This window comes from Schistocerca gregaria, chromosome 1 (assembly GCF_023897955.1).
Source record: "Schistocerca gregaria isolate iqSchGreg1 chromosome 1, iqSchGreg1.2, whole genome shotgun sequence".
Taxonomy (NCBI): Eukaryota; Metazoa; Arthropoda; class Insecta; order Orthoptera; family Acrididae; genus Schistocerca; species Schistocerca gregaria.
Window position 1 is genome coordinate 846,605,754 of NC_064920.1, and position 15,828 is coordinate 846,621,581.

General features: G+C 39.3%; 1 protein-coding gene across 1 annotated transcript in view; it reads left to right on the top strand.

Annotated features, from left to right (window-relative positions):
* The first annotated feature begins 1,461 nt into the window (after positions 1-1,461).
* Positions 1,462-15,828, top strand: part of LOC126272611 (protein germ cell-less) — a 120,713-nt gene continuing 106,346 nt past the window's right edge. Inside the window, exons 1-2 of the mRNA XM_049975559.1 lie at positions 1,462-1,910; positions 9,200-9,323. Of these exons, the coding sequence (XP_049831516.1) occupies positions 1,765-1,910; positions 9,200-9,323 (270 nt within the window). The 5' untranslated portion in view covers positions 1,462-1,764. The remainder of the gene's footprint in view (positions 1,911-9,199; positions 9,324-15,828) is intronic.

Sequence of the window (15,828 nt, forward strand, 5' to 3'; positions counted from 1 at the left end):
AACAGACAAATAAAAATAGTGAGAGGATATCTGGATAAATAAATAGATGGACTATCTATAGCTATACTATAGCCAACGAAAATACAACTTGTTACCTGTAAATTGCTTTGTCACATCAACTTGACCTAATCAGTAGTTCTGTGTTAGCTTGCACTTAAAAAGTTCACATCCTATCACGGAATGGGTGAACGACTATCCAGTAAACTTTTGTCGATTGTAGTTGGCAACAACCTCAAGCTACAAAACAGCGCAAGAATACTCAGCTCAATTTGTCACTTATCACAAGTTATATTGCATCTAATGCTGTATGAATGACACTTCCAGATCTATCTGTGCATTATGACCTCAAGCTACAAGCAAGCACAATCACAAGATACAAGCAAGTATCTATGTTTTAATGGTGTATTGTACTATACTCTTAACCACAGACCATAATGTTGGCTTTTTTCGCCTTTGAATAACCCAATGACGTTCCTTGGCCTGTGTATCATCCACTCGCGTAGCTTAATACCCTCTCCGCCATATCATTTTCCAATTACGTCTTCCGTTTCAGTTTGTTCCTTATCTATTTGTTTGTTTTCCTGTTTCCCCTAGTCATTTTGTGTAGCCTGTACATCTCTAATTGTTCATGAGCTAGCTAGATGGCGCAGTAGTCAGTATACTGGACTCGAGTTCAGTGGGACGACGGTTCAAATCCCTGTCCGAATACAAAAATTTCTGTTCCCGTTATTTTCCTAACTCGGTCAAAGCAAATGCCATGATGGTTCATTGAAAGGACACGGACGATTTTCCTCCCCCTTCTTTCCTAATCTGAGCTTGTGCTCTGTCTCTGATGACCTCGTTCTCGACAATATGTTAAAACTAAAGTCGTCTATCCTCATTGCTCGCTGATTCACCCATCAACTTTGAATGGTTTTGTGTTAGATGTCCACGTCTCCCTGCCACAAGTCAAAACTGTAATATAGACTGGCGGTAAACTTTCCATTTCCGAAACATTCGTAAAGTTAAGTTTGAAAACCCGATGCACCACAGTCATTTTTATTCTTATTTTTTCTTTCCTTGTGGTTCATCCAGCGTGCTATTTATCTGCCTTAGATGAAAAACCCTCATTTCATTATGTTACTTCATAGTTTACGAACATACGATTGCTCTGCTCATCTGGGGGGGTATTGTACAACTTGCGTACTCTTCATATTTATGGAAACTCCTTCACCCTCATTTATAATCAGTCTTTTGATAAGAAAAAGTTCGCCTCGTAGTCCTAGACCATTATTTTGTACATATTTGCACGTGCTGCTGTAATGTTCCTCCTGTGAACATTAGCTGTCGTAAAATCAGGAAACAAATTGTTAATATTTCTACAAAACAACAAAAATTACTAGGCGTACGTGTACATCAAATTACTACACGTCTGTCTGTTAGCTCTCGATGTAACTCCACATTGACCACAGAGTTAACTTTGACATATCACAGTGGATCATCTTTCATTTCAAGTCCTTAGAGTTGTGGGCGTGTTGCGGATTATCTTTGCAAACTTTTATTTGCTCATGTTTATAAATAGCAAGAGAAAGTTTACATTGATGTAGAGGCGTCAGCAAAGAGCGTCGCGGCCGTTGAAAGTTACGCACAGTGAGATGGTAGCATCGCTTGAAATAATTTTTATAATGGAATTAATTATTTGTTAATGACATCACGACATCGTCACGCATTGAAAGTGAACAGCTATATTACCGTGAGGGCGCACTATTTATTTCCGAAACAGACATGGGCTCAACGTTTGCAAAATTGTTGAGAGACAATTGCCGCCCCGACATTTTAGCAGATAATGTACGGCAGCTTGTTGGGAAGAAAAGAAAACGAAGCGAAGAACCCGAACCTGAATTGAACGACCGAATGCGGGCGCCCAAAAAGTAAGTTTCAATGACTCTTTCAGCTCGAATCGTATATGCGACGGAGTTTATTTCGTAATTCTTCCCATTTAATTAAAATTCAACTTCCTTCTTACCAGTATAATACCGTTGTATGAGCTGTAAATACTTCTATATGTATCTTAATTTTTCCGTGATTTTTCTTTTTGCATCTGGAACCAGAAGCCAATCGGTAATGGCAACTGTCATAACTTACACATACCCCCTCCCCCCCCCCCCCCCCGCCCAATTTCCTGAATGTATATCTTTCTTTATTTTATGACAAAATTACGGCCACGACGTCGAAAATTATTGTGTAGTTTTCCGGTAAATGCTCGCAGCAGTGCGTTACCTGGGGGATGTTATGAGACAATACAAAGTAACAGAGCAGTTATATTAATGATGAATTTAGAAAACTTAATGGTTAGGAACGTACTTGGAGGTGATTCAACAGTTTTATGAGTGTGATAGCAGACTTTTCAACATTAGACGGTAACTTTAACTATGTTTAAACTTTAAATCGGCTGCAACTGAGTTAACAAGATTTCTCTATATTCTGTAATGTTTCTGTGTATATTAGCACTGTCCCTTTCAGAAAGGCGGCCAATTTAAATGTAAGAGAAGAAATCCACAATGTATCTTGTGCTCCGACTTTCGTTATGAACAGGGTGCAGTTTCTTGATTAAATTTGCAACATAATGCCGAAAAATGCCACCTACCCAATATTTTTGAGAATAGACTGTTGGAATATTGCGAAGTTTGTCAGACTGGAACCACTATCCCAGTTTCATTGAATGTTTATTTAGTTTAGTTTATTTTTGTAGATAGATTACATTTCACAGTGATAGATGGAATAAACCAAAATTGCTTACAAATTTATGTTTGATGCAAAAAATTAAGTAACAATAGGTCAAGGGAAGTGACTGATTCCAGAGGATAAGCCCAACAGCAACTGTTGATACCACATTATAAAACCCCAAAACATTCACCACAATTATTGCCATCCACAAAAAAAACCACCACCAAGAGAAACCAAACTGGAATCTTGACCTATATTGGTCAGCAGCAACTCGCGATACCAAACCACCCGTAGCTACAACCACACGTTGGAATCAAACACTTCCCTTGATCTATATAGGTCAACAGCAACTCACGATGCCAAACCACCAATAACAACAACTAAACAACTCACTCTAGGTGGGACACGACAATATATATATATCTCTCTCTCTCTCTCTCTCTCTCTCTCTCTCTCTCTCTCTCTCTCTCTCTCTCTCTCTCTCTCTCTCTCTCTCACACACACACACACACACACACACACACACACACACACACACACACACACAGATATATATAAACAAAAACACACACACCAACAAAGAAACACTACAACCCACTGTGCCCTCCCCTCAAAATCAAAGACCCATAAACAAATAAAAACCAAAAAAATCTCAATCGCACACTACAAATCAACAAAAACTGCTACAAATAATATCCTCCACAACAAAATCATAAAACAACCACCACCACATACCTCCAAAAAAACCTTCACAACAACTAACATCCCCCCCCCCCCCCCTCTGCTGCAGCCACACATCCCCCCTCCTCCCCACATGACACCTCCCTAACCAACAACCTTTGGCCTATATGTTGTACAAACTGCCCTTAAAAAACCCTAAAAATACCATAGCCCTCAGGGACACACTTCCGCCAACAGTACTCACCTAAATGAGACTGAAGTTTAGAAGAGCACCTCATCCCCCTCCCAATAACTTACTTAACGGCCCTCCAAAACCCCTCTATGGTATTCATACAGGCCCCGGTCTCATAATTTTTAAACTCTTAACACTATGATTAACTACTAAATCATTGTACTCCCGCACACCCAACCCCCTATAAGATGAAAACGCGTCTGAAACTATGGTACAGTTATCAGTGCCCATACAGATTCATAATCTTTGCACAGTCCAGTCTTGTTACTTTCTCGAATGATGATGAAGTGGCCGGCCGCGGTGGTCTCGCGGTTCTAGGCGCGCAGTCCGGAACCTTGCGACTGCTACGGTCGCAGGTTCGAATCCTGCCTTGGGCATGGATGTGTGTGATGTCCTTAGGTTAGTTAAGTTTAAGTAGTTCTAAGTTCTAGGGGATGATGAAGTGATGAGGACAACATAAAGACCCAGTCCCCAGGTGAAGAAAATCTCGGACCCAGCCAGAAATCGAACCTGGGGACCCATGATCCAGAGGCAGTAATGCGAGCACTAGACCCCGAGCTATGGACTCCCCAATTCTATTCAGTACCTCCACATTAATTACAAGATCTACCCATCCAATCGGCAGCATTCTTCTCTAGCACCACATTTCAAGAGCTCCTATTCTCTTCTTGCCTAAGTTGTTTGTTATCCATGCTCCACTTCCATACATATACTCCATGGAAATACTTTCATAAAAGACTTCCTAACACTTAAATCTGCATTTGATCTTAACAATTATTTTTCTTCAGAAATGCTTTTCTTGCCATTGCCATTCTACATTTTATATCCTCTCTACTTTGGCCATAATGAGTTATTTTGCTTCCCAAGTAACAAAACTCTTCTACTTTGTGTCTCATTTCTTAATCTGATTCTATCAGCATCATCAGATTTAATTCGCCAACCTTCTGTTAGTCTTGTTTTGCTGATGTTGATGTTAATCTTATATCCTCCTTTCAAGACACAGTCCATTCCAGTCAACTGCTCTTCCAAGTCCATTATTGTCTCTGAGAGAATTACAATTTCATTGGCAAACCTCAGAGATTTTATTTCCTCTCCCTGAACTCTAATTTCTGCTCCTAATGTTTCTTTTATTTTGTTTATTGCTTCTGCAAGGTACAGATTGAATATTAGCAATAGGCTACAGTCCTGTCTCCCTCCCTTCTCAGCCAATTCTTCCCTTTCATGCCCCTCAACTCTTACAACAGCCATCTGGTTTCTGTACAAATTGTAAATAGCCTTTTGCTTCCTATATATTACCCCTGCTGCCTTCAGAATTTCAGAGAGAGTATTACAGTCAGCAATGTCTAAAGCTTTCTCTAAGTCTATAAATGCTATATGTTTACATTTCTTTAACCTATCTGCTAATTTTAGTCATGTCATTAGTATTGCTTCATGTGTTCCTACATTTCTCTTAAATCCAAACTGATCTGCCTCAAGGTCAGATTCTACCAGTTTTTCTGTTGTTCTGCAAAGAATTTGTCTCAGTACTTCACAGCCATGACTTATTAAGCAGATAGATGAATATTATTAACACCTGTCAGCATATGCTATCTTTTGAATTGGAATTATTATATTGTTCTTGAAGTCTGAGGGTATTTCGCCTGTCTCCTACATCTTGCACACCAGAGAGGAGAGTTTTGTCATGGCTGGCTCTCCCAAGGCTATCAGTAGGTCTGATAGAATGCCATCTGCTCCTGAGGCCTTGTTTTAACTTAGGGCTTTTACTGGTGTGTCAAATTCTGCTCCCAGTATCATCTTTCCCATCTTATCTTCAACTAAGTTCTATTCAATTTCTACAATGTTGTGTGCAAGTTCGCCTCTCTTGTACAGACCCTCTTTATACCATTCAGCTCATACACAACCTCAGGCTCCTTCAATTTATCCAGGCCCCATACCCTAAATTTCCAACCTTTTTTGCAATTTCTTCAGTATTATTCGGCAGGTCATAACCAATAAACTATGGTCAGAGTCCACAGGCTCCTAGAAGCATCTTAAAGTTTAAAATCTGGTTCTGAAATCTCTGTCTTATAAATATATAATAAATTACCTCTATTTGAATTTGTATTTTTAACCCTGTATTCACCTCATCAGAAGTCCTATTTCTCCTGAACCAAACTTAATTAATTACCAGTATATCTAACTTCAACTTATCTATTTCCTTTTTCAAATTTTCTAACCTACCTCCCCGATTAAGGGACATAAGATTCTGCTCTGATCCCTAGGATGGCAGTTCTAGTTCTCCTGATGATGACATCCTCTTTTATTTTTATATTTATATAAACTAAAAAACATTTTTAAACTGGATTTGCACTAATACACAGAATTAGAAACACAATTTTCCACTTCTTCTGTATTTTCGGCAGTATGCCGGACTTTTCTTTTCTCTATCTTCAGGAAGTTGGTTTCCACTTGACGAAGAAGTGTTTTGCACTGTTTCCAACTTTGAATTTATCTTCTCTCTTAGGATTTGCCTTTGCTTTATACCAACATCCACAGATAAGATGTTCTTTCAGTTTTCGTTTGGAAGTGTGCAGTCCATTTATGCCAATTGGCAGTCAGTTATAAATCAAGCTTCCTGCATTTCCGGGGTTCCTATCTGTTACTTTCAGCCCTCTGCTGCAGATATGATAAGTTTCTCTAGCTCTTGTGTTGTCAAGAAAACCTCTGTTTAGAGGTGGTGTTCCATTTACCATTAAAAGAAGTATTTACAGGCATTTGTACCATTTACGGTTAAAAGAAGTAATGTCTCATATATGCGCATAATTGGTACAGTTTGTTTTTCAGAATCTGTAAATTGATTGTGCATGATTCCCATGGTGTTAGTTTTGCTATGAATCTGTGGTTTTCTTTTCAAGTACTAAAGTTCTCTGATTATATGTATGTATCTGTTGCTCCTCTCCATATTAGTATAGCCTCATTCCCAAAACCCACTTCTTATAGGTCTTTGTCTGCACTGCTCAGTATAAAATCATCTTAAACTGTAATTTCTGTTTGTTTGAAATTTTGTATGTAGGGCCTATATATTTTGGAATAGATTATTTGCTTGAAAGTACCTGACTCACTACACACTAGTAAAACTGCGTTGTTGGCGTACATAACTAGTTTCTCATTTATATACAAAATAAAGAGTAGAAGTCTTATTACTTAACCCTGTGCTGCTTTGTATTTCACTTCCAGAAAATCGAAGTAAACATTTTTCTCTGTGTTTCTGGCTTTATGTTTTATTGTAGTGCACTCTGTTTTCAGTGAAGGTTTCTATAATATCTGCAGCTTTTCATCTAATTGCCATAGCAGTGCAGTTTCTCTAAAAGGAGTCTGTGACACAGTCAGAAGAGTTGGAAACTTCTAAGTACACAGAGATACTGTCTTCATATCATCCAGCACCTCAACTGTGCATGTTACGAACTTTTCCACTGCATTTTTTGTAGGTCTTTCCTTTGTGGACCCATCTTGTGCTTCAAGGAAGATATGTTGCTTCTATATGAAGTTTACCATTCTATCTTTGATCACTGTTTGTACTATTTTAGATAGAATAGTTGTTATAGTTACGGCTCTATAATTTCCTGTATCTCCTTTACACCTGCTTCAAACACTGACAGTACCTTATGGCTATCCTTTATCAGTGACTTTAATTAGTGGCACTACCTTCCTAATTTTTATGCTTTTTGGAAAAACTACTTTGATATTTAGCACAGCATTTTCCCATATTTGCTGATATGCCATCCAGACCCTTTGTATTTTTATGTGTCAGTGCTCTAATTGTTTTTGAAACTTCCAATTAATCTGTAAGGAATAGGTATATACTCTTCAGTAACCTCTTTGCTGCTTTCTATGCTTTTTATTACTGCTATGTTTTGTTTTAAAAGTTGTTGATTGAAACTATTACACACTTATTGTGGATCTGTCAGTTCTTTCCACCCCCTCATCAATGTTGTATTTGTATCTTTTCTGTTCTCCTTTATATAGGTCCAAAATGTTTTACAGGTGTTAGAGGAAGTTTGTACTTTTAGTTTTTGATGACTAACTTATACTTCTGTTGTCATTCTATGGTGTGCTTTCTTCTTGTTCCTGTAAGCTTTCAGGTCACTTCTTGTTTTTTTAACTTCTATGATGATCCATTTCTTGTTTGGTTTGCCGCTAATGGTTCTGCATACTTTTGTACAAGCTACATTTATATGACATCCTTAATATATCACAGAAGGTTTCCCGGCTATTTTCTACACTGCCTTCTTTATAAACATGATCTCATTTTTCTGCTGTTATAAGATTACCAATTTTAGTTTATTTAAATTGAGCCGCTATGCTATCCTAGTCTTTTATACTGTCTTGCAGTTGAGTTGTTTGTCCAAAATGGTCTGCAACAACAGTATATACAACCTGAATTGTATGTCTGTCAGAAGGTATATTTGAAAGATATGCTCTTATAATGTGCAAGATGTTTCTATCCATTGTGTCTGATTTTTTACGTGACACTGGAGATACAGTATATAACCTATTTTCCCATCATCCAAGAAAGTGAAAAGATGCTGTGTCAAATTAATGACAGTCTTGGCATCTGGATCCATATAATTTATAAAATACTTTTTCAGTGGAAGATCACTTATACCAGTCAATCCATATAGTTTCCGACCCCTTAAAAGAATACAAATAGCATGTTAAAAATCAAGCTCTGGAAAAATCTAGCTCAAAAAGTTTTGTTAAATGAAGTAGACATCTTGTCTCATGCATCAACTTACTGAGACCTGTTGTCAAAGAGACTGTAGAAATTAGAATTTGCAGTAGCAATATTAACTGGAACAATGGCTATAATCTTAGTCATCCACGGAAGAGGGCTCATGATGTCGAGGGACTATAGAGAAGTTTGCTGAGTTTATATTCCAAAGGAAGTGGTGGTACTGCTAGTGTCCCCCAATTGCCAACATTGACATAATTTATGGCAGTGTGATGTCACAAAGATGTGGGTCAACCAATCACATTCTGTTTACTCATTACTAAAAGGCCATAACAGAAGCAATTAAAACAATTAGTTGTCCTACTGAAGGTAATACAGGTAATTGTTGGAACCAAGAGTTTTTATTTTAGTTTGACATAGAAAGAGGAATGGAATGCCACATTTCATACATATTAGTTACATTCCATTAATGACATTTGCTTATGATTGCAACCTACTCACCATGTGATAAAGTCTTGCTTCACAGTGTCACTAATTCAGTCATGAGACTCTTGTAACTGGCTTTTAATGTAAGCCATTTTTTATAAAAACACTCAAGTTTTAATAAAGTTGACTGCCAGGTAGAGCACTAGGACGTTTAAGGAACCAAAATGTGCATTTTTGTTGTTAGTTCAAAGACACTGAGGTAAAACAAAAGAGGAAGTGTAGTTCCTGATAACTGTGAGAGTACTCCCATTTATTACATCATGAAAAGTTTTCTTTTTTGTCTCCTGCTCCATGACCCGTCGAGAGCTGCTCCGACTTTCATTACCAACTATAGCAGCCGTGACTATCATTTGAATTAACGGTAACATCTTTTACATTTCCAGGAAAAAGCTGATGTGTACCCCAAAATACATTCACAAGACCTTGTTCACTGAGGGAAAGGGGAGTGATGTGACCGTGAATGCATTGGACAAACAGTGGAAACTGCACAAAATATATCTTTCTCAAGTAAGTATATCGTGACATCATGTTGTTTATAGTTTTTAGACACCTGCCAATAACTTAAATCAAAGAGTACCTTGACCCAAGGTTTAAATTCAGGTATGCTTTTAGGTAATTACTTACTTTATTAAAAACTGTTGTGTGCAGAAGAATACATTTCTTACACTCTAGTGGGCTAAAGACAATAGCAACACAGATACAGAAAATTCATATCAGGTGCTATAACTGTACAGTGTAGCCACAGCTTTTGGTCAGGATCCATGCAAACAGTACTGAGCTCACAAATGAGATGCTAAGTCTGAAATCCATGAAAACTTCCTGGGAAACTTAAAACTCTTGTGATTGCAATTAAAAAAGAAATGTTTGTCATCAAATGTGGTTTTCCTTAAAAAAGATAGTAGAACACCTACTCATCAGTATCCTTTATGTGTATAAGTGGACATGTAAAAGGCCAAAATTTTTTACTTGAAGAGCATTCGAAGTAAACCTTGGACAAGAGAGACAAATGGAGAGAGGGAGTAGGGATTTATAGTCTTAGGAAGGACTAGTAAAGTTCGTGTTGCTTGAGGCAGATTGTCAACTTGGGGACTGGCCGCCTAGCCTTGCCTATTCACCCTGTGAATGGGCAAGTGGCCACTCCTTCAGCAGGGTCTGAGCAGGCTCATTGGGGCAAGGGATTTACTAGTTATCAGGAGCTCCAGTATTAGGTGTGTTATGAAGTCCCTTAGGAAAATAGCATCTAGTGCTGGAAAGAACACCAGTGTTTGCTTGATACATATGACAGGGGCCTCAACCAAGATGTAGAGGAGGTCTTGCATGTGGCTATAGAGGGTGCAGGATGCAGTCATTTGCAAATTGTGTCTCCTGTCTGCAACAAGACGCCTGTCTCTTGGGTTGTGAGACCATTGTCCATTCATACGAGTGGCTGGTGGAAGTGGTGAAGACTGCTGGCCCTGCGTATGTGGTGCAAGCAGAGCTTGCAAATTATTTGCAGAATCCAGTTCTGAGTGGAGCAGAAAAGGGAATATTTAGTAGTGGTATGAGTTATCCTCCATCATATACCATCCTGTGTCTTGCATAGCATATTTAGCAGAATTTAATTGGATAGATAAGGATTCTATTCACCATGTAGCGGGAGAACACAAAGGTTGTAATTAGGCAAGCTTTTGGAGCCAGTGGCTGCTTCTGGCAGAAGGGTTGAAGGGGAAGGAAGAGGGGTGAAGAAAGAGGACTGGAGAGGCCTAGGAAAAAAGGGGTAGATTTTGGGAAAGTCACCCAGAATGGCGAGTCAGGGGAGGCTTACTGCACGGGACAAGAAGGAAAGACTGAATATTGGGGACTGCATCAGATGGGATTTGAAGACCTGAGATTACTGCTTCAACATCATGCAGGAGTTAATAAGAGTGAAAAGCTATGTGCATGATATGTAACAGAGGTGTGAGGTACTGGTTAAAATTAAATGTGTCAGATAATGAAAGATGTAGATAATGAAAACGAAGTGAAGGAAAGAGTAGTTACTGTGAATGCTGAGATGCAAGAAATAACATAAGTTAAGACCAGGTGGGTGGCAAGAACCAAGCACATGTTGTAGCGCTAGTTCCATCTGCAGAGTTGTGAGAAACTGGTGACTGGGGGAAGAATCCAGATGGCGTGTGTGGTGAACCTGGCGCCGAGGTCACGAATGTCATGTTGTGGAGCATGTTCTGCAACGGAATATTGCATGTTGCCAGTATACATCCTCTGCCTTTACCTATTCACCCTAATTGATAATTTGACAGTAGTCATGCCAATGTAAAAGGCTGAACAGTGTTTACACATCAGTTGGTACGTGACATGTTTCACAGGTGGCTCTTCCTTTGATAGTATATGTTTTGCCAGCTACAGGGCTGCTATAGGTAGTGGTAGGAGGGTGCATATGGCAGGTCTTGCAGTGGGGTAATTACAGGGGTTCTCATTTCAGGGCACGATTTTAGGAAGTCATGGCCATCTCGAATTAGCTGATTAATACATTCCAGACCAGGTTAATACTGAGTGACTAGTGGTGTGCTCCAAAGTTGTTTTTTGGAGGGATCAGCAGTACCAGGATTGGATGTGATGGTCTGGGAAATCTGCGTTTGAATGAGGTTGGTGGGGCAATTCTTACCAAAAACTTCACCTTAAGGGGCAGACATACCCTTATATCAGGGGTATGACCATGGGAGCCAGGATGATTCCTTCCTATGCCAACTTTTTCATGGGTCGCTTGGAGGGTCTTCCTTGGGATCCATATGTCTTCAGCCCCTGGTTCGGTTTAGGTACATTGATGACCCATGGTGAGGCCAACCTTTTAAAATTCCTGTCATCTCTGAATACCTTCTCCCAATTAAGTTTCACATGGTCCTATTTTGAATCCCATGCCACTTTCCTCGATGTTGATCTCATCCTCACTAAAGGCCAGCTACACACTTCTGTCCACATTAAACCTACCAACAAACAACAGTACTTGCATTTTGACAGTTGCCTTGGCATTTGAGACAAACGTATTTGTTTGGTTGCAGACCCTTTACAGTATTAGAATACCGTTTCAACTCAGCCTTCACTGTGCATACTTACCCCACCAGGTTACTTCAAAAGCAGATTTCCTGGGCCATCACAGCCAATCCTGGTGCTGTTGATCCCTCCAAAAACCAGCTTCAGAGCACACCACTAGTCACTCAGTATTATCCTGGTCTGGAATGTATTAGTCAGCTACTTCAACATGGCCATGACTTCCTAAAATCGTGCCCTAGTGAGATTTTGCCACACTACCCCAAGAATAGCTTTTCATTGCCCTCCTAATCACCATAATATTCTTGTCAGACTCTATGTGCTTCCTGCACCCATCTCCCTGCCTTATGGCTCCTACCCCTGTAACCATCCCTGCTGCAAGTCTTGCCCTACCACCACCTATAACAGTCATGTAACTGGCAAAATGTATAGTATCAAAGGGAGATCCACCTGTGAAATGACACGACATGTACCAGCTGTTTTGTAAACACTGTTCAGCCTTTTACATTGGCATGACTACCACCAAATTATCAATTGGGGTGACTAGGTAAAGGCAGGGGGTGTACACTGGCAACATGCAATATGCTGTTGCAGAGCATGCTCTACAACATGACATTCGTAGCCTTGGCTCCATGTTCACCATACACGCCATTTGGATTCGTTCCCCAGACCCCAGTTTCTCACAACTCTGCAAGTGGTAACTAGTGCTACTACGTGTGCTTGGTTCTTGCCATCTGCCTGGCCTACGTCTCAGCATTTCCTCATAGTAACTACTCTTTTCTTCACTCTGTTTTCATTTTCTACATCTTTCATTGTCTTACCCATCTGTTTTTAACTGCCCCTCCCATCTCTGTTACATATAATGCACATAGCTTTTCACTCTTATTAACTCATGGCAGTAATCTCTGTATTCATATTACACTGTCTTCCACCTATAAGCTCTCAGGTCTTCAAATTCCATCTATGCAGTCCCCGACAATCAGTCTTTCCTTCTCATCCCGTGCATTAAGTCTTCTCTGACCAGTAGTTCAAGATGAGTTTCCTGAAATCTACCCTTTTTCCTAGACCTCTCCAGTCCTTTTACTTCACCCCCTTTCCTTCCCCATCAACCCTTCTGCCTGAAGAAGGAGCCACTGGCTTTGAAAGCTTGCCCAATTTCAACCTTTTTTTTATATGTGTGTTCTGCTGCAGCTAGGGGAGTAGATTTGTTATCTATCCAATTAAATTATTTTGTTAAAAACGAGAGTATAAATGTAGGTGTAATACACGTTGTGGACATAGAGATTACTAGAATTACAACTCACTCTGAGTGGACAACTAAAGTGCAGAAAGTTGGATTTGTCAGTTTCAAAGTAACCAACCTACTATTCACCTTAACTGATTAAGGGAAACCATTAGAGCGTCCTGATAGGGATTTAATCCTCCTCCTCTTCCTCTTCTTGCTCCCCCTGCTGCCCCCATTCACATTTGCCTCCCAACTATGAGTTCTGTGTTTTAACCATTGTACATCCTTTTTTGGCAATTGCCCTTTGTAACAGCTTTCAGTGAAGAAAAATATAGAGCACAATTATTTTACTACCCATTCAGTAAGTCAGCCAAAAGAGCCAAGCAACTTGTCTTAGGAATATAGGCAGGGAAAGTAGAAACTAAACAGAAGCATAAAATGAAAGGAAAGGAGGAAGGGGTTAATTCTAGCTAAATAATGTCATTTGATAGGGGACAGATGGTAGCAGCAGATTTGATGCCTCAATTTGAATTCCAATGTGCATTACTTCACTGAAGTGGGCTTGTATTCTGGGGACTTCACAGTTTTTTTAAGGTTTGATGGTCTAGGGAAACTACAGAAGGGTGCAAGGCTAACACAGAGCAAGGGTAGACCTAACAACAATCAGTGTTGTAGTTGTAAATTGTTGTGACTGTGTAACTGTCTTGGGGAAGAACCAGAGTTCCAAGTGTTAAAAGAAAGCACTGAAGCTCAAATTGTCATAGGTGCTGTAAGGTGGCTAGAGCCAGAGATAATTTCATCTGAATTTTTTACAAAAGGCCTTACAGTGTTCAGAAAGCACACATTCTATACAGTTGGTAGTGGGAGTGTTTATTGCTGTTGGAATTAGTTTACTTAAATGTAGTAAAACTGAAGTAGATGGTTCCTATGAGTTAGTATGAGTAGAGGTTATACTTCGTAACCAGAATAAATTATTAGTTGGTTCCTTTTACCCTCCCCCTCCCCCCACTGATACGATACAGTTGCTGAACACTGAACAGTTCAAAGAAAATTTGAGTCTCATCACAAACAGGTACCCCACTAATTCAATTATAGTTGGTGGTGACTTCAGTCTATCCTCGATATGTTGACAAAAATACATGTTTTAAGTCCATGGTAGGCATAAAATGTTATCCAAAATCATAATGAATGCTTTCTCAGAAAATCATTTTATACAATTAGTTGAGGGGCCCACTTGAAGTGTAAATGGTTGCAAAAACATGCTTGACCTCTTAGCAACGAATGATCCCGAGCATATGGGAGCATCATGACGGATATAGGGATTAGTGACCACAAGGCGGTTGTAGCAAAACTGAATACCATAATATCCAAATCCACCAAAAATTACACAAAACAGATCTACTAAAAAAAGAAAAGAAAGGCCCTTCTAAGAGATGTCTCTACGCCTTCAGATCTGTGTAAGCATAGACCAGTTGTGGTTTAAATTCAAAGAAATAGTATTAATGACAATTGAGAGAGATATATGGAATACATTAATAAGAGGTGCTAATGGTCTCTTATGGCACACAAAACAGGTCAGAACACTGTTGCAGAAGCAATGAAATTTTAAAGAATGAAAAATCCCAAGATTGATGAAGTTTTACTGAAGCTTGAAACTTAGCATGAACTTCAATGTGAGTTGCTTTTAACAGTTTCCATAATGAAACACTTTCTCAGACACTGGCAGAAAATCTGACGGGGTTCTGGTAGTATGGAGAGTACACCAGTGCCAACACGTAATCAATACCATCACTGTAGGATAGCAATGGTAATGTCACTGATGACAGTGTCACTAAGCAGAGTTACTAAACAAGGTTTTCCAAAATTCCTTCACTAAAGAAGGCGATGCAATATTCCAAAATTCGGATCAAGAACAACTGCTAACATGAGCAACTTGGAAGTAGATATCATCGGTGTAGCGCAGCAGGCTAAATCATTTAATGAAGGCAAGCCCTCCAGTCCAGAAAGTACACCAGTCACTGTCTTTTCATAACATGCTGAAACAATAGTTCAATACCTATCAATATGTACAAACGGCTCTTCCTTCCCCTTCAACCCTTCTGCCGGAAGGAGGAGCCACTGGCTCTGAAAGCTTGCCCAATTGCTAGGCTGGAAAGTTGCACAGATCACACCAGTACCATAGAAAGGAAATAGGAGTAATCCACTGAATCACTAATATCTGTGTGCAGTAGGATTTTGGAACACATACTGTGTTTGAACCTTATGAATTACCTCAAAGATAATGATTTATTGACAGATATCCAGTGCAGATTCAGAAAATATCATTCTTGCCAAACACAACTACTCTTTATTTACTTGAAGTAATGAGTGTCATCAACAGGGGATTTCAGATTGATTCCATACTACTAAATTTTCAGTTGTGCAACTGGATTCATAATTTTGTGTCAGAAAGGCCACAGTTTGTAGTAACTGACAAAGTCATTGAGTAAAATAAAATTGATATCTGGTGTTCCTCAAGGAAGTGTTTAGGCCCTCTGCTGTTCCTGATCTACATAAATGATCTAGGAGATAGTCTGAGCAGCCCTCTTAGATTGTTTGCAGATGATACTGTCATTTACTGTCACATAAAGCCTCTAATGTTCAAAACCAGTGGCAAAATCATTTATACAAGATATCTGTGTGGTGTGAAAGGTGGCAACTGACTCTCAGTAATGAAAAGTGTTAAGTTAGCCATATAAGTACTAAAAGGAATCTGCTAAA